At 40.1% G+C, this 26554-nt stretch overlaps 1 protein-coding gene across 13 annotated transcripts in view; it reads left to right on the top strand.

Moving 5' to 3' along the window:
• MYCBP2 (MYC binding protein 2) overlaps positions 1-26554 on the top strand; it is a 426434-nt gene that overhangs the window by 273892 nt on the left and 125988 nt on the right. For 9 of the 13 annotated variants that reach the window (XM_077812568.1, XM_077812542.1, XM_077812604.1 and 6 more), the window contains 6 exons: positions 967-1179; positions 8632-8687; positions 9275-9390; positions 15910-16007; positions 21547-21663; positions 22475-22615. In XM_077812568.1, the coding sequence (XP_077668694.1) occupies positions 967-1179; positions 8632-8687; positions 9275-9390; positions 15910-16007; positions 21547-21663; positions 22475-22615 (741 nt within the window). The remainder of the gene's footprint in view (positions 1-966; positions 1180-8631; positions 8688-9274; positions 9391-15909; positions 16008-21546; positions 21664-22474; positions 22616-26554) is intronic. The other 4 variants (XM_077812622.1, XM_077812614.1, XM_077812596.1 and 1 more) reach the window with 2 other exon arrangements.

Here is a 26554-nt window from a genome sequence, read left to right as displayed (position 1 = left end):
TTTCAGGACTTTTATTTACTGAATCCCCAAATTGTTCTAGGTACAGAACAGAAACAGCATGGCTCAGAAAGAAACAGGAAATACATGGGGTCTTTACTGAAGAGTTTACAATCTAAACTTATGTGATATGATAACTGAGGGTATCATAAAGTAAAGATAGATGGATGATGGGAAGGTAAGGCCACAACAGTAACACCACATGAGATTCAGATTAGCCATGTGCATAACTCGATGGCACAGATGAAAGTTTTTATCTGTCAAATCAATCTATAGTTTGTGGTTATAGACTCCTGGAAGTGAGTCTTAAAAGCACTTTAGGAAACTTGTCTGAAAGCAATGGTCCTAGACCAGTGATCAGGAAAAGGAAATGTTGATCCCTACTGCCAAAGTAATTTCTGGATTTTTAATTTCATTGTGATTTCCTTACCTGAGCGTATTAAAATCACTGATGTTTTAAATTAACTTGACTGCAGGTGTCCATGGGTATCCATTTATTCAACACTCCCCATTCAAGCCAAACTCCCATTTAACATATTCAAATTCAGATTAATGGCACTATAATCAGTGCTGGTTTGGACTCAATTGTTTTAGAGCTTAAATACTAAAAAATCAACTCATCTTCCAGATTATTTGTTTACTCTTCATCTGAAAGTTGCATAGCAAATAGTACTTGTCAGAAATTCAGGTACCTGGGGTGAGGTGAGGTGGGGCTGAGACCTTGTTGGGGTGAGAGGCTTTTAGACCCAAGTGGGGTTGCTGAAGAGGTTGCTCCAACCATTACTACGCAGAGTGGAAGAGTTACTCAGTAAGAGCTGTAGAATTTGTAGAGGAGGAAATAAAGGCATTTCAGGTAGTGGTAGTGTAGTGAGATTGTAAGTAGTTTAAAAATAATATGAAAATGGAAATGAGGGACAAAACAAATAGAAATTTTTAATCATCTTTTCACCTCTTATTGCATTTTGGCAGGTGGAGGTCAAGGCTATTCCTGTTTCACAGAAAAAAACATCTTTGCAACAAGAACAACTGAAAAAACTCCAACGGATACCAGGCAGTCCTGCAGCACCCACTTCCTCTGGCACTGATATGACTTTTGGAGGACACCCTTCACCAAAACTTGATGCTTCATATGAACCTATGATAGTGAAAGAAGCTCGCTACATTGCTATTACAATGATGAAGGTAAATTATTGTCGTTTAAGCAATGACAGTTATACCGTTCTCCATGTGAAAAAACAAAAGGACTATATACAAGTGAATACAAAGATCTGCAAATCTCATTTTATTCATTATAACTCTCTTTCTATTTTGGGGTATTTGGATTTATAAAATTACATATACTTGATCTTTCTAGAGATTTTTGCTTTTTTACAAAAATCAAAATGATTTAAAAAATTTTGTGGAGTGACATTAAGTTGTCTCCTGTGAACCAAAGCAGAGCTGGTCAGGAATATTTTGACAAATCACTTGTCATCAAAAAATGTGAATTTGTTTAAACCAAAAGTGTTTAAGAAACAGGGTTGGATTTGACCAAATTCCTGGCTCAAAAAAGTGAAGAAAAACGCTTTGAAATGATCTAAACATTTTTGTTTTGACATTTTCCTAATGGAAAATGCTTTTTTTGTTTGTTTGTTTTTGTTTGTTTGAAAGAACTTTCTGTTTAGAAATTTGAGCTAGTTAAACTGGGGAAGAAAGGAAGAAAAGGTAAAAAATTGAAAGAAAACATTTCACTTGACCCCCAAAAAATCAGTTTTTCAGTTTGTAAATATTTTACAAGATTTTGATGTTAAAATAGGAAAAAAATTCAACTTCTTGAAGATATTGAGGAGACAGAAAACAGTTTCCCACCCAGCTCTAGTCTAAAGTGCTCAGTGCTGCTGCATTCTTGAAGGAGGACACTCCTTGGTAAGGTGGACTGTATTTGTGGCCTTTATGTCTAAAGCTCATAAGGTCAGAGATCTGTTTGAAGGTTTTCCTTTTGTAAGAAGCCTTGAAGCCACCTCGTCTTTCAGATTCATTTTCTTAAAAACAGAACATGTATATTTCCAGTCCTGCCTACATTCCAAGGAAATTGGGCTTGCCTGCTAAGTATCTGACTCCTGTGGAGCAGAGGCCAACTTTAGTTTTCAGGACATTCTTTCAGACAAACTAACAAAAAAAACCCTCCCATGCATTCCAAGGTTTTCTTGGCAATGGTGGAATTTAAAGAGCAATATTTTTAGAAGAATGTCATCAGTTTAGAAGTTCCTTTGCTTCAGTCTTTCAGTTCGATCAGGGACATCTTATTTTTAGTATCACGCTGTCTGGAGTGGTTTATGACTGAGTGCCTATTCCAGACTGTCAAAAACAGGGCAGGCACCCCCGAACTGGTAGTATATATCTGATGAGGTTCAATAAGGATAAGTGCAGGGTCCTGCACTTAGGATGGAAGAATCCAATGCAGCGCTACAGACTAGGGACCGAATGGCTAGGCAGCAGTTCTGCGGAAAAGGACCTAGGGGTGACAGTGGACGAGAAGCTGGATATGAGTCAGCAGTGTGCCCTTGTTGCCAAGAAGGCCAATGGCATTTTGGGATGTATAAGTAGGGGCATAGCGAGCAGATCTAGGGACGTGATCGTTCCCCTCTATTCGACATTGGTGAGGCCTCATCTGGAGTACTGTGTCCAGTTTTGGGCCCCACACTACAAGAAGGATGTGGATAAATTGGAGAGAGTCCAGCGAAGGGCAACAAAAATGATTAGGGGTCTAGAACACGTGACTTATGAGGAGAGGCTGAGGGAGCTGGGATTGTTTAGCCTGCAGAAGAGAAGAATGAGGGGGGATTTGATAGCTGCTTTCAACTACCTGAAAGGGGGTTCCAAAGAGGATGGCTCTAGACTGTTCTCAATGGTAGCAGATGACAGAACGAGGAGTAATGGTCTCAAGTTGCAGTGGGGGAGGTTTAGATTGGATATTAGGAAAAACTTTTTCACTAAGAGGGTGGTGAAACACTGGAATGCGTTACCTAGGGAGGTGGTAGAATCTCCTTCCTTAGAGGTTTTTAAGGTCAGGCTTGACAAAGCCCTGGCTGGGATGATTTAACTGGGAATTGGTCCTGCTTCGAGCAGGGGGTTGGACTAGATGACCTTCAGGGGTCCCTTCCAACCCTGATATTCTATGATTCTATGATTCTATATTCTTTAATTAGATTTCACCAAGCCAGTAACAAATATGAACTCCTGGATCATAGAATCATAGAATATCCGGGTTGGAAGGGACCTCAGGAGGTCATCTAGTCCAACCCCCTGCTCAAAGCAGGACCAATCCCCAACTAAATCATCCCAGCCAGGGCTTTGTCAAACCTGACCTTAAAAACTTCTAAGGAAGGAGATTCCACCACCTCCCTAGGTAATGCATTTCAGTGCTTCATCACCCTCCTAGTGAAAAATTTTTTCCTAATATCCAACCTAAACCTCCTCCACTGCAACTTGAGACCATTACTCCTTGTTCTGTCATCAGCTACCACTGAGAACAGTCTAGATCCCTCTTCTTTGGAACCCCCTTTCAGGTAGTTGAAAGCAGCTATCAAATCCCCCCTCATTCTTCTCTTCCGCAGACTAACTCTTCCGCAGTTCCCTCAGCCTCTCCTCATAAGTCATGTGTTCCAGTCCCCTAATCATTTTTGTTGCCCTCCACTGGACTCTTTCCAATTTTTCCACATCCTTCTTGTAGTGTGGGGCCCAAAACTGGACACAGTACTCCAGATGAGGCCTCACCAATGTCGAATAGAGGGGAACGATCACGTCCCTCGATCTGCTGGCAGTGCCCCTACGTGTACATCCCAAAATGCCATTGGCCTTCTTGGCAACAAGGGCACACTGCTGACTCATATCCAGCTTCTCGTCCACTGTAACCCCTAGGTCCTTTTCTGCTGAACTGCTGCCTAGCCATTTGGTCCCTAGTCTGTAGTGGTTCATGGGATTCTTCCATCCTAAGTGCAGGACTCTGCACTTGTTCTTGTTGAACCATCACTGTAACAGACTTTACCATGGAGTCACAGGGCAATCACCTTGGGCACTGCAGTCTGTTTTGCCACCCAGGCAAGCTGGTCATAGAAATAAATGGTCACTTATCCCCAAAATTACAAAACATTCAGGTTGCTCCCAGTTCCAAGAGGCCAGTCACCCAGTTGATCTGACACCAAAGACCATTCTTGTAGCCAATCCTATAGTAAACTAATTAAGGATTATTGACTAGAAAGAAGAAATGAGAATTATTTACAGGTTAAAGCAGGCAACATATATGCACAAATGAGTTCAGCATATGGTTCCAAAAGGCGACAGAAATATAGTATTCAGTCAGCCTTGAATGTCTTTTCAGGGCTAACCCTGGTTGACCTTGCAGATCTCTGCTTTTTGTTTCTTAGTTCCAGCCCTTATAACAGTCCAACAGCAAAGAGATGAAAAACTTTAATGTGAACTATCTTTATTTCCCTCTTCCAGCATTCAAACCAGTGGGACAAGGCCTCCTGCAAATACTTTTGATGGGTGAATAGGGCGATCAACAAAGCTTTTGTCCTACAATGGCCCACTTAATTTTGGTAGTCCTCCTGGATGGGCAGGGGAGACACTTCCCATCTGAGTTCACAAATTCAGAACAGGCATTTTTACAATTATAAAACAAACTTTTATTTTACCTTGTAGCATGGAATATAGAAATTACAAGTAAGATTAATACATACAGCAACTTACAAGCATTTTATAATCTGAACCAGTTGTTGTCAACTCGTGGCCTGTATACTGGGTGCAGCCCAATCAGCACACAGTTGCAGCCCATGTGATATCCTCGGGGCCATATACTAGGTATGGATGCTGCCCACACAACACACACAAAGCTGCATATGTGGCCCCCAATGGTAATAGGTTTAGAACCACTGGTCTAAACACCTCCTTATAAGACTAACACCTGTCTTGAATAATATTGACATATAAGTGAGCTGGTGTGCTTTCCAGGTATGAATTTGTCAGTGCTCAGTTGATGCCTACAGAATTGGCCAGAGCTAGCACCTTATTTACCAGCCTCACACTTAGGCTTCATTACCCTCTTTTGGCTTTCCTGAAAAGGAGGAGGAAGCATGGCATGGACAGTATTATTGGCACTGGCTAGAAGAGCTGTCATCCTGCTACTTCACATAATTTATGTAATTCCTCATCAAATTCCTCAGACATAAAGAGATCGGGAAGTCTCAGATTCTAGGGTTTTGTCATGGAAACTTCCAGCATAGCTACTTATCTTCACTTTCCAGCCCTTTCATGGCCTGTCTCCACCCTACCTATCATCTCTCATATGCAATCAACATTTCAACTCCTGTCTCCAATTGGCTTCTGATGCCAGTCTTCATCATCCACATGTTAAATTTTCAAATAAGCACCTTTGTGTTTTTTCCCATACAGCCCCTCACGCTTGGGAGGAGCTTCCCATAAACATCTGCAAAGCTAACTATTTGTTCTCCATCAAATCCCTCCATAAAACTCTTCTTTGCCATGATACCTACAAAAAAATTGACAGTGGTTAGACAGCTGGCACCATTGCCTGTCATGCTGACCAATATTGTCTCAGTGATTCCTTGTGCTCCCCCGTCTGCCTGCTTGTATTCACCTTGTTGTCGCATGTTTTATGCTTGCATTGTAAGTAGGGCTGTCAATTAATCACAGTTAACTCAAGCGATTAACTCAAAACAAATTAACTTGATTTAAAAAATGATTCATGATTAATCGCAGTTTTAATCGCACTGTTAAACAATAATAGAATACCAACTGAAATGTATTATAAATATTTTTAGATGTTTTTCTAAATTTTCATATACAGTACAGACCCGTTTAAACGCAGATGTCGGGAGTCAAGCCGTCATGACCGCGTGTTAACGGACCGTGGGTTAAGAGGGCCATGCTGGAAAAAGTGTCTATGATTCACTTAGAAAAAAAAGCCATTATTTTCTCCTCTTTCTGGCTCACTTTTTTTTTCTTATGAAGTCTGTCATTCGCTGCAGATGAAACGCGTTCGCAGCCGATTTATCAGCTGATCGGCTTTCTCCAGAAATCAATACCTGCGCTACGCCATGACGCTTTTTAAAATGACTTATAATCGCCTTGCTGGCTTGGAATGATTCATCCCCTGTTAAATGTCCAAATTTTGTCGCTTGGGCTTGAAGAATTGTCCCACTTAGTGGCATTCCTTTCAGCCTTTTCTGAGCAAACCACGTGCGCATGGCTTTGTCTATTGTGGGTTTTGCTGAATAGCGCACACATTTTCGCTTAAACCCCACATCAGAATCGATATTTTGTACCCAGCCATTCAGTTTAGATTTGTTTTTTAGCCATCCTCGGAGAGTAGATTTGGCAATCCCAATATCTTTTGAAACTTTGGCCTGGGTTTCTCTGCTATTTACTTGATCTATTGCAGCTAGCTTTCCTTCTACAGTGTAGGAATGCTGACGTTTGCGCTCTGCCATTATATTAGGCCTAAGGTTAAAATTTTCTAATGTAGTGTATATATTACTATATAACTACTATATATTATATATCTCTCTAGCGTGACAATGACTAAGCGTGCGCGATGCGTCTTTACCAATATCAGTAAAGACGTACAACAAATTTCTGCTCTGCACTTCCTGTCTATTTCTGTCAGTAAGTTAGTGAGGAAATCTGTAGCGCTACATAGCAAGTTCCTGTACCGCGTGTTAACGAGTCTCGCGTGTTAAATAGGTAGCACTGGAAGGCATGGCGCAACCGCGCTTTAAGCGGATTCATGCGTAAACGGGTCTGTACTGTATATTGATTTCAGTTACAACACAGAACACAAAGTGAACAGTGCTCATTTTGTATGATCATTTTTGTACAAATATTTGCACTATAAAAAGATAAACAAAAGAAATAGTATTTTTCAGTTTACCTCATATAAGTACTATAGTTCAATCTCTTTATTGTGAAAGTTCAACTTACAAATGTAGATTTTTTTTATTGTTACATAACTGTACTCAAAAACAAAGCAGTGTAAAACTTTAGAGCCAACAAGTCCACTCAGTGCTGCTACTTGTTCAGCCAATCGCTAAGACAAACAAATTTGTTTACATTTACGGGAGATAATGCTGCCTGCTTCCTATTTACAATGCCACCTGAAAGTGAGAACAGGCATTCACAAGGCACTTTTATAGTCAGTGTTGCAAGGTATTTACGTGCCAGGTATGTTAAACAATTGTATGCCCCTTCGGACTTCGGCCACCATTACAGAGGAAATGCTTCCATGCTGATAATGCGCTTTAAAGAAAGTGTTAGTTAAATTTGTGACTGAACTCCTTGTGGGGAGAATTGTATGTCTCCTGCTCTGTGGTTTTACCTGCATTCTGCCATATATTTCATGTTATGGCAGTCTCGGATGATGAGCCAGCACGTTATTCGATTTAAGAACTCTTTCACTGCAGATTTGACAAAATGCAAAGAAGGTACCAATGTGAGATTTATAAAGGCAACTACAACACTCAACCCAAGGTTTAAGAATCTGAAGTGCCTTCCAAAAGCTGAAAGGGACGAGGTATGGTACATGCTGTCTGAAGTCTTAAAAGAGCAACACTCCAATGCAGAAATTTAAGAACCCAAACCACGAAAAAGGGAAATCAGCCTTCCGTTAGTGGCATCTGACTCATGATGATGAAAATGAACATGCGTCAGTCCGCACTGCTTTGTATTGTTATTGAGCAGAACCCATCATCAGCATGGAAGCATGTCCTCTGGAATGGTGGCTGAAGCACGAAGGGTTTTACAAATGTTTAGCATATCTTGCATGTAAATACCTTGCAACACTGGCTACAAAAATGCCAGGTGAATGCCTGTTCTCATTTTCAGGTGACACTGTAAATAAGAAGTGGGCAGCGTTATCTCCCGTAAATGTAAACAAACTTGTTTGTCTCCGCGATTGGCTGAACAAGAAGTAGGACTGAGTGGGGGAGCTTGAAGCCTTGATGGCTGTCCCTCTGTACGTGGTATTCTAGCATGACAAAATGACAATACATCTACAATCTTGCTTTCTTCCTAAGGTTTCCTCAAAATTTGATGTCAACCAAGAGATACAGCTACTTGTGGTTTTATCCTAGCCCTCACTCTTCAAGAGAAGAAATGAGCCTTCATACACATTCTAGATCCTAGTTGACAGGTGTCCACCTCATATAAATGCCACTCATTCAAACCCTTGCTGGCAGATTTAGCAGGGGAATCAAGAATGGATTGTGGATAGAGGATTAGCGGCCTTTTTACCCCTTGAGAGTGGTCCCTTCAGAATTGGGGTCAGGTGCATTAGCAATGTGGAAACTGGGCATACTTTTACTCTTCCCTCCCTGCCTCAAGCACTGTTAATCAGCACCTTGCATGAGCAATAATTACCGTTCTCATCTAAAAAGGTCACTTTAAAAATGTGTATTTTTTGTACACTTTGTATCAATTTCTGTTTCCCTATTCTACACTTATATGAGCAATTAGAGTAACATGTTTTGAGAAATTGTTTTGTACTGATTTAAAAAAATTTACAGTATTAGTATAATAGCATTGACTGAGTTTTGATTTTGTTTTAGCTGAACGTTTTTTTAATTCTCTGCTTTACAGGTATATGAAAACTATTCATTTGAAGAATTACGCTTTGCCTCACCAACACCTAAAAGGTAAAAAACCGTCTTGTAGAGAGTTACACATTGACTGGAATTAAAAGTAAATATATCAACTTTTTAAAAATCATGTTAATATCAGAACTTTATGTGAATAGGCTTATTGTTCCAGCAGAGTTATTGTAATTTCTGTTTAAAGAACTGTTGAGACTTCAACACTCTGAAAAATATTCTGTGTAAGGGAAAACAGTGAAAATCTAACACATTTTTCTTAAAGTTACTGGGACGGTTCCATAAAATCAATCTTTTATACTTAGTTTATTTGCTCCAATTGCATATTCCTCACCTAAATTCACTTTCTGAATATGATATCACATTCAATTACTCTAGAAGGTTATGATTTCATAATAAACAACTTGAAAAGCGTAAGTGGCTTGATTAGATGAATTCCTGTGGATCAAAGATCCTGTTTCCATAGAAGTGTCCCTGATAGACCACAAAAGACAGTGTAGTTTGGGAGCATATGGAGGGAAAAAAGGCAGAAAATAAATCAGCGGAATGGCTCCTAAATAGAATGCTTCAGCAGCTTTTCAATAAGTTAACATTCGGTTAATTGTTTCAGTGTCTATTTTGTTTTTGTCTAGACCCAGTGAAAACATGTTGATCCGAGTCAATAATGATGGTACTTACTGTGCAAATTGGACCCCAGGAGCTGTTGGTCTTTACACCATTCATGTTACTATAGATGGCATTGAAATAGGTATCTAATTTTCATTAATCTTATATAATAACCACAAGTGCTTAACATGTATGTATCCACAATGGTATGCGAAGAATTCTGTAGGTAACATGTCCATGAAAATTAGCACACTGCTTTGGGGGATCCAAGGTCATTCTATCCAGTTTCCCTATGTCTTCCTCCCCCCTCCCCCCTCCCCCCCCGCATATTGTTATCAAAAAGCTGAAAGTAAAGACATGACTGACAAAAGTGTACCTTCATAAGGAGCTTAAACCAACTGTTTGGAACTCTTTTCAAATACTGTTTCAATTTACCTTTAAATATTTTTTCTTAAATTAAGCTTTCATTTCAGTAGTAGAATATCTGTGTAGATTTTACTGAAGACAACTAGTGCTCAAGATTCTTTTTTCACTGCAAAAGTTAATGACCTCATAAACCTTTCTAAAGCACTCCTTACAGGTGTTTGAGATTAACTGTTGCAGGGAAAAAGAGAAGAGAATCAGAATTTGGATCCTAGTAGGTAATTTAATTATTTATTTAGTGTTGTAAATTTACAGGGCACTAGATAGTAATAGGTCACTACCAATCAGATCACTGACCCAAAGGGTTTACAGTCTGAAGCTCATGTGAAGATGCATGGAACAAACAAGACAGAAGAGAGTAGTAGTGTAACCCTGTGCTAAACTAATATTTTCACTGAGATTCCTCATTTTATGGAAAACATGACATTGACTGCCATGAAAAACAAAAAACCTGGGAAAAGGAGATTCACTTTTACCAGTTTCACTTCCTGCACATGTGCAATGAAAACCCTCAGACACTCGCTTGACAAATGTGAGAATAGTTGTGAATGTGCAGGAGGTGGTCAGCTGCTGTGCTCCTGAGTTCTTTGACGTTGATTCCACAGATCTGAATACTATGCGTAATACTGTTTTTTCTCGGAGAGAAGGCCTGGTTTTCTTGCTTTCTTTTTTCCTTTTTTTCATGTTGCTCTCAGTGGTCTTGCGTATAAGGAAAGTTTCTTGTTTAAGCTGCTTGAGGGGGATCTGACAGAAGTGTAGGAGCGGGGAAAATCTTAAGAAACCAGGGATCTCAACGCTCCTTACAAATACTCTTGTTTCATCTGTGGAAAGTTGGGTGTGGGGGCAAGTCTCAATTCTTTCAAATATTTGAAGTTTTTAATTTTGCCCCCACTTCTGAATGGCTTAGTTTCCTTCATAACCTGCAAACCCTTGGCTACTTCACTGGCTCTAGAGAACAACAGTGTGAGTTATGGTACATGGAGCATAAATGTTGAGGAAAACCAAAAAAAGTGGCTGTATCTGGAAATTTAGCATATTTCCATATCTGAAGTATAAGAGTGAAATATTCGTCTCTGGATATATGTGCTGCATTACCTGTAGTATTCCAGATTATCGTAAAAGCTACATTTAGTGACTAGTAGTGTGTGAGAAGAAATGTCTTGAGTCTGCTGCAACCTGCTTTATGGTTGCAAAATAGTAAGCAACAAGATAAAACAAAGTTTTCTTTATTCAGTGGCAACGTTTACATATGGTAATATGCCACTCAAAACTTTTGATTTCTAATGTACCTGGACACTCACCTGTTGGTAGTAGTTAAAAAGTACTTTCCAATTGTCTTAGATAATGAAATAAAAATTATAATAGTATTCAAGGTATGTCTTGTAGATAAAGTATTGGGAAGTCTACATGGGAATACTACAGAATTTGAAGGGAATGTTTCTATATTAGATAAAATTTGCAAGTTTTTCATTACTACCAGTGTGAACTCTGCTGGATTCATATTAATATGTCTAGGATTGTGAATGGTAGGTATTTATGATAAAACATCTGGCAAGCTCAGAGCCAGTCTTCAGAATTTCTTCTCTTGGTATAATCACGGGTTGAACTTTTTTTTTGCTGTTTCCATCATGCAGAACATTTCAACCACAACATTTTTTTCTTAAGAGATCTTCATGTCACCATGTAAACTTGTCACAAAATATCAAGCACAACATTAAGAAGGAAATGTATTGTGCACCCATTAAGCATCATTGTAAATGCTTATCTGAGATAGACCAAGTGAATGCTCATCTTGCATATGACTGGTTTTTGCTACTGTACTAGAAGCATGGAACTTGAAAAACACCAAAGTGAGTTGTCCCTAGGAGTTGCCAGACTGCATGGAGCAGAATGGTGGTTTTTATCAGACAGCCAATTGCAAAACTCTTTAAAGCAGTGTAAAATAACCTTCCAATACTTCCTACATTAGTATTTAGAGTATCAGTTCTATACAGCATACTACAACTGAATGAAATATCTATTGTAGAACTTTTTAGAAGTTTTTTTTATTAAAATTGGTTGTGTTTTAATGCTTGAAGATTTTAAAAGTGAACCAACAAACTAAAATGAGAATGGAAATGCCCTGTTTCTACAAGTATGAACTGAAACACTTCTAGAACTTGATAAAGCACTGTTAGATTGATCCTGCTTGTTAAAATGTGTCTAAAATTTCACGCTGCCCTATTAAACTTGATGTTTCGTTCAATTTTTTTTTGGAAGTGGTACATTTTCAAGGGGGGAAAAAAAAGAGCCTTAGCCATTAGAACCTGAATATTTCTCAAAATAGGTGAATTTAGTAGTCTGTTTATGGGGAGAGAAGTTGGTTGGTGTATAATCATGAATATGTTATTTCAGGCTCAAAAGTATAGCAAAAAAGTGTGGAAATGGGACTGGGTGAAGGAAACAGGCAGAAAAGAGAGAAGGAGTTGTAGGAGAAGATACGTATAGAAATGTAAACACAGATGACATTATGGAAAACCATGAAAATGAGGAGAGGCTTGAATTTGATAAGAATGGGAATCAGCAAATTGATTCATTGAAGATATACGCAATTATGGAGACTTAGTATGTACATGATCTCATTTTAAAATGTAATTGGTATTTTTTAAGTCTGTTTAAAGAGATTCTTTTGCTGATTTGAGATTCCAAACTGGTCTCTTTTCTTAAAAATTCTCAATTACACTTTAAAAGAAATGCAGGCTATATGAGTTCTGAGAACAGTGTGTCTCCCTCCCATTAGTGAAGACCTTAGCAATAGTTCATACAGTCAGCAACTATTCTCTTAAGCCAAAGCAAGCCTGGGCAATTCCTCACGGTGTATGGGCCTTTGGAGAGACAGGAATTCACAGTTGAACCTAGCAGGGTCACTGATAGCCCACCAAAATGTTGTGCTTCCATATTAGAAACAACCCCTTAGAGTAATTCCCTGAGCTTTTTGCCCTTTTAAAACTTATCTTGGGGTTCACAAGCCTTTCTACCCCACTCAGTTTTTTCCCTCACTACTTCTTTTCTTCCTTCTTCCTCACATGACTAAAGCACTACCAGCTGAACTGGAGAGTGGTCTCCTAAGCTATTCATATTTTCCTTTTCCTTCCCTGAAGCAGAAAAAGAGACACGGATATGGAAGAGGCAGAAGTGACCTTTCGTAGGTTCTTCTGTGTCTATCCCAACTCAAGCAAGGCCATGCAGAACTAAACAAATTACAAGACCCGCTAAGGAGCTATGGGCTCTTGCTCCTCCTCTAGAATGGAGACCTCAGACTGGTGGTTGGGCACCAGAGTGCTAGTGAGCTTCCGTCTCTCTGCTTTGAGGTAGGGATGAGAACAAGGAGATATATCAGAACTACAAGGAGGTAAATCAGTAGCAGGTAATCAAAATGACTCCTGGTCCTCCAAGTTGTTCCACATCACAAGAATGCTCTATTCTTGAATTTCCTAATAAACATGTGAAACACATGAAATTTCACATGTCCTCATTGGATGTCTTAGTGGCAATAATTTTGCTTAAAGGAGTTCATATCAGGAGACTGAATGAAGCCTATCTAAATATGATGTGTTATCAATACAAGATACTTTAGTTTGTGTTCTTCTCTACCTCCAGAGTTTTCATGAAAGTGCTGATGACCCTGCTAGCACTGTTCTGAACCAGACGTATTCTCTCCTTAATTAAAGCAGGGTCCATGAACTGCCCACTAAGATCACAATAAAACTATTACTGAGATCAGCCACAATAACCTAGTTTACAAGAAGAGTTGCCTGGGGTCCTCAGTCTTCAGTTCACTTGGGAATGCTACTGTATACCAAGAAGAGCATGTATATGACGAGATAATGTATGCCATGGAAGTATCAGATAGAGCTCTGTCATATTCTCAACAAAGAGTAAGAAATTCTACTCTGGGAACTCAGAATTCAGGTCCCTTGAGTCCGGACATGCTAATCCAGGAATAATACAATGTTTCTGTATCCATTTCCTTTAATCTACTGCTATCAAGATTATCGCAACAAATAAATCTCAGCGATTTTCAGTAATACTAACTGTACCAAGCTGCCAACAAGGCAATGGTTTTAAAATCTAATCAAAATAAGAACATGGGTCCTGGTAAAGCCCAGATGTCCTAAACCAGTGGCTCTCAATCTTTCCAGACTACCGTATCCCTTTGAGGAATATGATTTGTCTTGCGTACCCCAAAGTTTCACCTCACTTAAAAACTGCTGGCTTACAAAATCAGACATAAAAATACAAAAGTGTTACAACACCCTATTACTGAAAAATTGCTTACTTTCTCATTTTTACCATATAATTATAAAATAAATCAATTTGAATATAAATATTGTACTTACATTTCAGCATATATAGAGCAGTATAAAAGAACTCATATGAAATTTGTTTTTACTAACTTCGCCAATGCTTTTTATGTAACCTGTTGTAAAAGTAAGCAAATATCTAGATGAGTTGAGATATAGGAGACTTCTGTGTATCCCCAGGGGTACACGTACCCCTGGTTGAGAACCACTCTCATAAATCAAGGACCTATAATACATCCAAATCCATCCAAAACTGAATTTGGCAGATTATTGATGAGAAAGATCAGTACTAAGATGTAAAGGATATTTGGAGAAAGTAGTAAGTACTTTCCAAACCTTGAAGAAAAAATCAACCATGTTAGTTTCTTGCAGTGTATAGATCCATTTTAAGTACTGGTATGAGAGAGGAAGAATGACCTGGTGAATTACCTGGGAATCAGTGGATTTTCCTGTGATTTTGGGCAGTTTACTTAGTCTCTCTGTGCCTCAGCTGCCCATCTCTATAATAGGTATGATAATACTTCTCTAACTCTCAGGAGTGATGAGGATAAAGACATTCAAAATTGTGATGCATTCAGACTCTTGAGTCGTCTTAGCATCTGCACAACATGCCGCAGGTGGCACTTCACCAGAATTTATCACCAAATCTGCTGGTTGGATCATTGGCTTGCCCGGGCTGGGTACTGACATAATGTGGGCCAGATAACTACCTAATATAAAGAGATTAACCATCAGAAATCTGATATTTACCAGTTACTCCAGTTTCTGCAGTGTAGTCTGGGTGCTGGCCTCTGCACAAGGTGTCTGTGAGAGCCCTGTGTTGGGCTGCAACCCAAATAATTCGTCTCAGAAGATCCTCATATTAATAGATTCTTAAAAGCGTGGCCTTCATGTTCACAGTCCAGAATACTTAAGTACTCAAATATTCTATTACTTTTCCCCTCATTTCCAAATTCTTCTTCTTTTGGGGGGCCTGTGCTATAACTTGGGCAAAGGCTCTTCTCCTTGGTTCAGGTGTCCCACATCCTTCTGGGGGCCTACACTGTGATTTAAGGCCAGCTTACCCTGGCCTATCAGTAGTCAGGTTCTAGCCCTGTTTCACAGATCTCCTCTTGGTTCAGCAGCCCAAAGACTTCCTACAGGGACTGTCCTTGTAGACAAATATTCTCCTTTCCAAGCTGTCTACCCTCTCTCCTCCCCCTAAGGCTCTCAGTCTCTAGAGGCTTCTCTCTTATCTCCATTTTGATTTAGCCACATGACCTGCCTGTCCTGTATCTGATAATTTTCCCCACCTGGGGAGGAGAACAGAGGGAATCATAGCTGGGCCTGGACCTATTACTTCTTAAAAGAATTAGTCATCCTGTGACAGGTTGCAAATTTAAATGATCTTTCCTTGCTTGTAGATAATTATATTTGTAGTGTGTTAGTACACTTGTTTTTAATATTAGTACAACTTCAGGATAGCCAGTTTTGGCAGGCTTTCGCTGGTCTGGTAGTTATGAAAGGAGGTGGGCCCTGCTGAATTCATCTCTGAACTACATAGGGAAGGACCAATCCACAGTGTGGGATTGCCAGATATACTATGTTAACTTTAGTTCTGAGAAACATTTCTCCGCCTCCCCCATCCTTTTTTTCCAACCAAGGAATAAAATAAATCTCAGCTGGTTGATTTTTAGCCAATTGAGCATACTACGTATTCATGTCCTGAGGCAATCTATGCTGCATTGGACCTTCAGTTGTAATTTTATGTTGACTGAACAAGATAACATTTAATAGTATAGTACCTAGCCATGCCAATAACGATGGATAATTAATCTCTTGTGGAAATCTATCCCCTTAAAATGGTCTTTGTTCTTTGTTTAACTTTTTCATTTTTAACTCTTGTTTGTTTACAGATGCTGGATTAGAAGTGAAAGTAAAAGACCCTCCAAAAGGGATGATACCACCTGGAACACAGCTTGTCAAACCAAAAGTAGAACCTCAACCAAACAAGGTTTGGAGAACTAAGAATCCAAAATACTTGGATTCTTTGTACATTTTGGTGGGTTAAAATGGTAATTCTAAACTAGAATATTTGCAAATTACCTTTATGTACCGGATGCCCGCGCACACACAAAAGAAGGGGAGTTTCAACTAGTTTCTAGTTAACCTCTTTTCCTCAAATTGCAAAATCGTGCGGTTACTGGCTTCCATGTGGTTTGACACCCAAGCATGCAGATCCTTGGTGACTCCACGCCTATCATTACACAGCACTGAAACGGTTTACCAAAGGAATGGTAATTTCTTTTATTCAGCACTATGATTTATGAGAGGGACAAAACAATTTAAAGAGACTTCCACATTTATTTTTTAGTAATCCTCTCTTCGCTGTCACTGGGAATAAAATCTTACATTTGTCTGTTTCCCTCTCCCTGAATTGTGTTCTCTGCCTCCTCTCACATTTTCTCTCTTCTTTCTCCTCTAAATTATTTCTTCCCCAAACCCTTTTCCAGCCCTTTTTTTAAACTTACCCTATCTGTAATTTTTAACTTTCCCTTACTGGCCAACTCTCTACATGAACTCACATAAGATTTGGAAATGTAAACCTGCCCCTCCGCGCCCTTCTCCCCTTCCCACCGCCCCCCTCCACACACACACACAACCTCAGTCTTGTGAGCTCGGGAAAAAGATAACTTCAGGTTGGAACTTGCCAGAGATGTGAGCCTTCCAGTGCATCTGCAGAAGCAGTTTCAGCAGGAACCTATATCCACAGATGTCATCAAACTGCTCTACAGCTTTTACTCAAATGTTTTTTCTCCTTTGCTGATTGGTTGTTTGCTACTTCTTGTCCTCCTTCCCTCAGTCTCTTCACTGTCACTTCACCTGCCTACCATGATTCTCTACTTCTTTCCTCCTTTTTCTCCCTATCCCCCTTATCTTTCTCACCATTACATCCATGAACTCTTTAAGTATTCCATTATTTCTGGTGTAATGTTATACTTGTGGTACCAATCTAGCTAAAGAAATTCCAGCATCTGTCATGTTGTGAAGTGCACTGAAGATAAGCAATTCAGAGAGAGAGGAGTGAGCGGAAAAAAGCAACTGTTCTAGATACCCAATGGGGTAGGGAATGAGATTTGCTGTTGTCATGGATCATTGTTGACAAATGGTTGCTCAAACTAATATCAAAAGAACTTGCTCTGGACTTCATCTTGGATCCGTTGAGACAGATTCTGCAGAACTGAAAGCCACCAAGACAGCCCCAGAAATGTACAGATGTGCTCCTCTTCACATTTTATGTGCCACAGAGAGAAGCCTTTATACATCTTTATTTTAGCATTTTGTTGTGAGGTGTCCTCCATCTTTTTCATGGTTCTAAAGATATTGGGCAGTCTGACCAAAGTAATGGTTTGCCAAGCATTCAACAAGTGCATGAAATGTCATTAGTTGCAAATGCAGATCCTTTTATCAGTCTTCATGACCCTGCCACTGGGAGAATTTAATTACTTCATTTCAGCTGGAGAGAGACACTTGTGTCTTATTAGACTGAGTCAAGGGTTTCTTTAGAAAGGAATAAAACGTGCAAAAATGACTGCAGGAGGTTGCAGAAGGAATTGACAGATTACAGGGTGCTGGCAGTAGTAAAGAGATGCATCTCTTCTGTATAGGGACTGATTCGCAGTCCAGACTTATTTTTCATGAGCATATCACCCTTTCTGGCTTAGGAAATCTAGAGCTATTTTGGACAAAACATTCCATTCTCAGTGGATATCTTGCTTGGTCTAATTAACAGTAAAGAACTGGAACCAGAAAAGATTAAAATAAAATATTTTACAGAAAAGCTTTGGAATCTTCCAATTTCTTAGCCAACATGACTAATCCTAAATGTACCTGAGCCCCAAAGAGTTTGAAACATGGGTGGCAGAACATGATTCTGAATTCATTTTTCCTTTTCTAGTATTTAAAATGGAAGGTCTAGATTTCTGTTCCAAATCTTTGTTAGTGAAGGTTGTGTCAGTTTCATCCAGTCCTAAACTATCTGGATACTCAGAACAAGTACCTCTTTTCTATGATTGTGGTGGTGATCAGAGTAATTGAATAGGCAAGAAATTCCACACTACATTCCATCAACAGAATCCATAAGGACAGATGCAACCTGTGGATCCTGTTTCAGTATGTTTGGCACAACCATGAGAAGAACAGTATCAGTAACTAACTGGATCTGAGGGCAGCCAAACTGGTACAGTAGCATATTTTGAAGATTGTGCACTCATGTAGGCTACCAGAAAAGAATAAGAAGCCACTCTCTAATATGGGAAGCAAGGATATTCTCCTCATCAGCAGAAAAACTACTTATGCTAACTGTGGCACACCTAAAGGGAGCCCATGAGTTAAAGGGAATTGTAGCCTGAACAATAAGACCTTCTACTGGATATTATCCACGCTGCAGGAACCTCAGGTAGACCTGTTTGTATCAGCCCCAAACAGGGAAGTCAGGGAAATGCTTATCTAGAATGAGTAACAGCAGGGCTCTGGCAGTTGGTACACTGTGACAGGTGTAGACACCTCAACTGCTGTTCCCCCCCCCCCCCCAAACTCATTTATTTCCAAAGGTCATATAAAAAAAATGATATTCCTTGCCGCACACTTGAGTAGGAGGCCATGGTTCTCCAAAAATAGTCCAGATATTCATTTGAGGACCGTTAAACTTGATGATCAGAACATACTTGTAGATAGGGATCGATTTGCGGTCCAGACCTGTTTTTCATGAGCATATAAGCCTCTTTGGCTTAGGAAACATAGAGCTGTTTTGGACAAAATATCAAAATATTTCTTTCACCTTTTTACAAAACAAACAAAAACTGTCATACGTGGGATATGGCTTGGAATCAATAGGGAACAAAACTCAATGGATAGACAATGTTCCTGACACTGTACTAGGCACAAAATGGAGACGATATAATGGAAACAGACAGATGGTGGGATCCACTTGGAATCTCAGGGCATATCTACACCTAATGGGTATCGATGCTGTGGTGATCGATGCACTGGGGGTTGATTTAGAGGGGCTGTTGAAGACCCACTAAATAGATCGCAGATCACTCTTCCATCCACTCTTGTACTCCACCAGAATGAGAAGCATAAGTTAAGTCGACAGGAGAGTGTCTCCCATCGATCCAGCACGGTGTAGACACCAGAGTAAGTCGACCTAAGCTATGTCGACTCCAGCTACGTTATTCACATCGCTGGAGTTGCTAACTTAGGTTGACTTGCCCCCGTAGTGTAGACAAGGCATTAAAGGAAGGAATAATTTGAGGATTTTTTGGATGGAGGGAGGAAGGCATTATTGGAATATTTTATTTGGTTCACTTCTTGTGGGCTCCATGGTAGAAGTGACTGGTCAGAAATAACTTTTAAATTAAGAGAAGAGCTCTGGCTTAACTACTGGTTGATATAGAGGACATTCAGTACATAAGGGGCAGAGTGGGAAAAGGAGGAGACTAACAGAGCATTGTAGCTGGCATCATGGGCAAAGAGGAAGTCATTGCTGAACAGTGGAGCCTTCTAATCTGTAGTATATTGTTGTTTCTTCAGTCTGTCAACAGTTCTAAATCTCATCTACTCCTAACTACAGTAAGAAATCCTGAATTTGATAATCGGCTGCTGCAGGGAAAACAACCTCTCCTCAGTCATCTGCATATCTCTGAGCCATAGTGTTAAATTCATCATAGATTGTGTCTCCCTGGAACTAAAATCTGTAATTCCAAGATTTTACCCATCCCCCGTTTGAATCGTTGCACTCCTTCACTTTTTGGGTGCTAATACAGCAGTCCTACTTCCCATAGCTTTGGTAACAAGTTGGGGACGCTGTCAGTAGTGAATTAACACTCTGCATTTTATAAAGATGAATGGTGTTATGAGAATTCGAAAATATGTGCAGACCAGATGCTACTTTCCGCTGGAATGAGTACTTCCTTCTATTCATCATAAGTATACATTTTTATAACATAGATGTGTGAAAGATAATAAAAATATCTACATAAATAGGACAGAATTGTTTAGGAAATCCATATTTCTTTTTTTTCCCTTTCACCCAAAGGGGAAGAAGGTGGCTAAATACCCCAGGGGTCAGGAGGCTTATAAATAATATACCTGAAGCGTACAGCAGCAGCTGTTCTGAATGCAGGTCTTAGGGCTGTTCTACGCTAATGCTGTAAGTTGATCTAAGTCACACTAGTTCAGTTACGTAAATTAAGTAACTGAAGTTGACGTAATTTAGGTCAACTTACAGTAGTGTCTACACTGTGCTATGTCGACAGGAGAGCGTCTCCCATTGACTTAGCATGTATTCCCCAGACTCGCTAAATTGACACCGCTGCAAACTGACAGTGCCAATTTAGCTGGTAGTGTAGTATGGCCTTTGTGCTGCCTGCTGGAAGAGAGATCTTTCTCTAGATCGCTTGAGGGAGAGGATTGCTAGTATGAACATAATGCTAAATATAGTGTCTTGAAGTGAATAGATGTACAGAAAAGATGTAAGGATCATATTTTGCTTTAATTTATTACTATTTTCTAAAAGGATTTTTTCAAATGAAAATGTTTGCAAAAAGCGTTACAAATTCTTTTAGGAACTTAATATTGTTTCTTTTAAAAAGAGGATTAATGCACTTCAGAAGGTTTAAATATCTTATCTTGAATACTTTTTTTCTTAACATGATTCAAAGGGTCCGTAAAAGATTTTGTGTTACAGTATTGTCAGTTTTTACATGAAAACTGTTGATGCTGGAAAACTTAGTTTTAAAATATAGATTACAAGAGTGAGGAAGAACACATATTCCTTAGACTGTATGTATATCTTAAACCACTAATCTTCAAGAGCTTAAATTCACCCAACATAGAGCACAAATCTGATAGTGGGGTAGGATGGGGGAAGAATGGCAGTAAGAAGATTTGGGTGGAATAGGGACTATTGCAAATCAAAACAGCAATAAGGAGGGCCTTATGTAAATTTGCTATGAGGAAGGGATAAACAACTGGATGGTTACGACGCAGGTACAATGAGGGATGGCTACTGGCTTTAGATTGGTGTTTGAAACTTTATTTAGGCAAATTTTGACAGATATCAATTAGAAACAATATTTCTCCAAAGCTGTAATGTTGAGATGCTCCACCAAATAGAAACTAGTGATCTTGGGCTGTACAGTTATTACGGTTTATGGACCTGTTAAAAAAAAAAAACAAAAAACCCTAACATTGAAACTTTAAAGAAATAAAATAAAATGTGAAGATAGTACTTCACAGAAATGTCTGATGTTCTTATGTTCATATTATAATTTTTTTTAGTTGAGTATAGTTTTGCTATAAGATTTTTGTATTGGCCATAAATAAAAATGGAAGCTTTATACAGCAGCCTTGGGAAACTAGCAACAAACTCTTGAGACTGCCATCTCATCACTGTAACATTTCAGAATCTGTTGAACCTATTTCTGTATACTCTTGAGCATTCTCTTTCAGTTTTTTTCTGCCTTACTGTCTGCCTTTGCCTTTCTTAGGTTCGCAAATTTGTGGCCAAGGACAGTGCAGGGCTTCGTATCCGTAGCCACCCTTCCCTTCAGAGTGAGCAAATAGGCATAGTGAAAGTCAATGGATCCATCACTTTTATTGACGAGGTAATTCATAAGAAACTGCTGTTTAAATAAAAGGGGTGAAGATGTAAATAAATGGTCTAATTTTCATGTATAGACTTTGCCTTATCTGTAATTAAACAAATGTACATCAAATATTTAGATTTTTGTATTTTACATCACTTCAGTTTTTTTAAGATGTCATTTTACATATTTTTATTTACTTTTTTTACCTACAACAAACTTTAAGACTACAGCCTGAAGAAGAGGAGTAGTAATAGTAAAAGCTCATTATGTTAAACATTTGGTATGGTATCTCTAGGGATTGGCTGTTCTAACATTTAATCTATATATTAAACACTACATTAAAATTTTGAAGTTGTAGAAAGTATTTTAATGAATCTTTCATTTACATTTCTGAAAGATCATAACATTGTGAGTAATTGTGCATGTATTTTCCTTATAATGTAACTTCATATTTAATTGAAGTTATAAAAGCCAAAGTGGTGCTGATGAAACATAAAAGTGAAAGGTGGGGAGAAGCAATTTTTATTAGGAAAGGCCTGGCTTTAATTCTTAATGAATTTTTCTGGTGTTTCTTTTTACTTTCAGTGCCTGGTACAAGTGACTTTCACAACTTAGCTTCTTAAAACTTATTCTTCGTACTGCTTTGGCATTCTTTGCTGCTTTAAATTTCTCAACACTATTCCCTATCTTTCCATGTCTCCTACCTCAATAGCAAAGAGCTTATCTCTAACGTTACCATTTTCTGCCTGGTCTGAAATCTTTTAGTCTTTGCTAGCTATGTATTAGTTGCAGGAAGGCATGGCTCGTTTTTGTTGCTTGTTTCCCATAGATCCACAATGATGATGGAGTATGGCTGAGACTGAATGATGAAACAATAAAGAAGTATGTTCCTAACATGAATGGTTACACTGAAGCCTGGTGCCTCTCCTTTAACCAGCATCTTGGCAAGAGCCTTCTGGTCCCTGTTGATGTAAGTAAAAGGTGCCTTTGAAGATTACTAGCAGTACACTCTGTCCTCATTACAAGGTTTTCTTTAATTAAGGCTGCAACTGTTCAGTCCTGAGGTAAACCACGTTGTACTACATATTGCCTTATATTTGTTTGAATTCTTCAGGGCTACTGTGTAATGAGGGTGGAGTGTAGAAAGGTTAAGGCCCTTTATGCTGAACATTCCTCTCTCCCCCCCCCCCCCCCAAAAGAAAAGAAAGAAATAACAAAGCAGGGACCATGACTATAATTGTGCAATGAGGATCAGTCATATTGGAGAGTATGTGGTCTGCGCCAGTTGTTTTTTATTTTAGTCTAAAACTTAATTATTCATAACACTGCCAATTGATGCTGTGATTTGCATACATTAGCTTAATATTTATTTGTTTTATAGATGGGGAGGAGTTTTTCGTTTCATGTTTGGGTACTTTTAGTCTTTTTCGGAATATTATTACACCCACTTTATGGCAATGCATAAACCATCTCAGGTGAAATGGTGGTGTTACTGGGAGTAAAAATTTTAGACTGTTGGAATGCTCTTTAGGTTCTCCTAATTTTTCATTGGTCAATCTCTTTGTGGATTTCACAGTTGAGTCTTCACATTAGCCAGCAATTTCTTGCCATCAAAAGATTTTCCAAGAGTTTGAGACGGCGGGGGGGGGGATCATGTTAATGAATTTATAATAGCAATAAGCAAAATGTAGATGTGTGGCTTTTAGAAGAAAATCACAAGCACTAGAACTTGAAAGTAGACAGTGCCTTCTGTTGTGTCATAGTATCTAAATGCATACATCAGTTACATCATGAAACCAAAACCTTCAGATTTTTCCTTCTTGCCAGTAAAATCATATGTTAACAGAACAACACTTTTATTTTGGGATCTTTCCCAATAGAAATCATATCAATGGAAATATCTGGGTAGAAAACCTATTGCGTTAAGAAACACACTGTCTTCTTAGAATAGAGGACCTGTGCCACTTCTGTTCCTTCTCAATTGCCTGCAGATTGAGATGAAGCAACTGTGGTGTCCACTGCTTCCTAGAAGCTTCTTCTCTTGCCTTTTATTTTACGTTAGTATTTAGTTTTTACTTGGATATAGTTTTGGCTTGGGGGGGTGGCGTGTGTTGCCACTCCTCCCCCTAATGTTCAGCTAGGACAGATTCCTCAGTCACTTTGGTCAGTGGCCTAACTTCGAGGATATACCAAAGGCACCAGGATCAAACCTTTCTGGACCTGCTTTAGATGTTTCCCCTGGAGCAACAGGCACTCCAGCTGTCACTGGTGTCTCAAACATTCACAGTTCCCATCCATGTGCAAGTTTGGCATGAGGTTTAAAAGCAGATTTCTCAAAGAAAGAAGAGTGATGTTGGAACATTCCCTAAGGACCCCAGGGTCCCAATTCCCCCTACTTTGGCCTCATTCTCTCAGATTGTACAGATGACCAACGCTGCCTCAGACAAAACACTATAAGAAAAGAGAGCCTCATTCCCCTGAAAGCAAGTCCAGAGGAAGGAGTAAGTCACCCCTTAGAACCTACTGCAGAGAACCTCATGTCCAATAATAGATGCCACTAAGATTTCAACAAATCCCAATACCAAGGCATCAGTACCACCTGTGATGATGATCCACCCCAGTAAGTCTGCGAGTAAGAAGCACCAGGAGGTACCATCCTCAGTATTGTCTGTGGTATTGAGACTGTGCTAAAATGAAAGGCTTGAAAAAGCCTAAGGCACTCGTATTGACATTCTCTTGGAGTTCTTATTGAACCTCTGCTCCCTCTCCAGCACTATCCTTTTTGGGTTGTATGCATTCAGAGCACGGAGATATGGCTTTGATGGCCACTTTGGTACCATCTTCGATGCCAGCTTGGTTATTGTCCCCGCCAAGGGATCCGGTACCACTCCCAGTTCCAACTGTCCACTACCATAGCCCTCTAACATCCTCAAGATTCCTCTCTCATGAGAATCAGTTCATCTCCAAGGACCCAGAGTCCTCCCTTAAGGGCTACCGAGAGACACTTCCCTTCGGTACTGCTACACTGTCAGTCATCAACCCTTCACACCTGACAGCAGGAGCCAACTTCCAGTACCTATCCGTCCTTCAGTTCGTCTAGCACCTTCTTGGCCTCCGTTACTGGCCTCAGCACCAATACCTAGGAGTCTTGCCTTTGGACTCCGAAATTTTGTTAAGCTTTAACTCACTACCTTACCACCCTATGCCTCTTGAAGTGTACCCCAAGGGGGACTCATTAGAACCCAGAAGATGCCCCAGGCATTCCAAACATGAATACCCCAGGGACCCTTCCCTTACCTGGCAGCACTATGATGCTATTGGAATTTCTGAGCCTGTTATGGGGACTGGAAGAGGCCATTTTTGGAATACCTGTCGGTGCCATAACCACCACTGGCACCACAAGTGCAGCCACTGGGATCATGTCTCCCTAACACAAGTAGTATAGGAGGAACAACAGCTACCAATGGAAGAGACATTTCCATCACACAAGTCCGCCGCCTCCTATGATGAGGTGTTGATACCACCGCCACCACCACTTTCCTATGCAGTCGATTTTAGTCTTGTGGATACCATCTTTAGGATTCTCATGTCTGTGATAAGTTCCCAAGAAATAAAGTGGATAGTGGTACCCGAAGGGAGATGGGGTGGGATGGTGGGTTTGATCAGCAGATCCACAGGAAGGGGGTGTTTGTGACACTTGTCTAGGTTGTCAAAAGGAAGTCACAGGTAGGGAGATCTCTACTCTTTCCCCAACTCTCCTCCCCCTCCCTCTGCAGGGACCACTCTCAGAGGGTCTCTTAAAGCAGGAGTCCATTCCCTCCTGTCTGGATACAACAGAGCTAGTTCTCCCAACATTTGTCAGAATAAAGTCCCCAAAAGAAACAGTGACTGAAGGCTAGTCTTGGACCGCAGAAACCTGAACACATACATTGTTTCATAGCATTTCAGGATGGTGACTCTAACTACAGTAATCCCACCCCAAAATTAGAGCAATTCGTTTGTTGCCCTTGATCTTCAAGACACGTATTTTCCTGTTGCTATGCACCCTTCCTATAAATACTTTCTGTGCTTTAGCATAGGTACAGAACATTATCAGTATTGGTTCCTTCCCTTCAACCTCTCTGTGGCACCTTCACAAAGATCCTCTTGTTAGTCATGGCTCACTTGCATTGAAGGGGAATAGCAATCTTTCTCTGTCTGAACAATTGGCTCCTCAAGGGCCACCCAACAACAGTTGGCAGCCAAGAAGGTCCTAGCCCTGTTTCAGTCTCTGGGCCTATGCACCAACCTTGGAAAATCCATACCTTCAGCAAATAGATTTCATTTGGAGATACTCTAGACCAGTGGTTCTCAAAGCCGGTCTTCCGCTTGTTCAGGGAAAGCCCCTGGCAGGCCGGGCCGGTTTGTTTACCTGCCATGTCCGCAGATTCGGCCGATCATGGCTCCTACTGGCCACGGTTCGACACTACAGGCCAATGGGGACTGCAGGAAGCAGCATGGGCCGAGAGATGTGCTGGCTGCCCTTCCTGCAGCCCCCATTGGCATGGAGCGGCGAACCGTGGCCAGTGGGAGCCGCGATCAGCGGAACCTGCAGACATGGCAGGTAAACCGGCCTGGCCCGGCCCGCCAGGGGCTTTCCCTGAACAAGCAGCGGACCGGCTTTGAGAACCACTGCTCTAGACTCTCTAACTACTAGAGCCTATCTACTCCTATCTTCTCCACCATGTCTGCACTGATCATGTGACACAGTGTCTGCTGAGACTCATCAAGCCCTCAGACCACCACCCCTTCCTTCTTATTCACTTGGGCAGCAACGATACTACCAAGAATGACCTAGAGTGGGTCACTGCAGACTTCGTGGCTCTGGGAAGAAGGATAAGAGAGTTTGGGGTCTAAGTGGTGTTCTCGT

The sequence above is a fragment of the Eretmochelys imbricata genome, chromosome 1, assembly GCF_965152235.1.
Source record: "Eretmochelys imbricata isolate rEreImb1 chromosome 1, rEreImb1.hap1, whole genome shotgun sequence".
Lineage (NCBI taxonomy): Eukaryota > Metazoa > Chordata > Testudines > Cheloniidae > Eretmochelys > Eretmochelys imbricata.
Note: the sequence above shows the minus strand (reverse complement) of the source record. Positions and strands in the feature narration are given on the sequence as shown.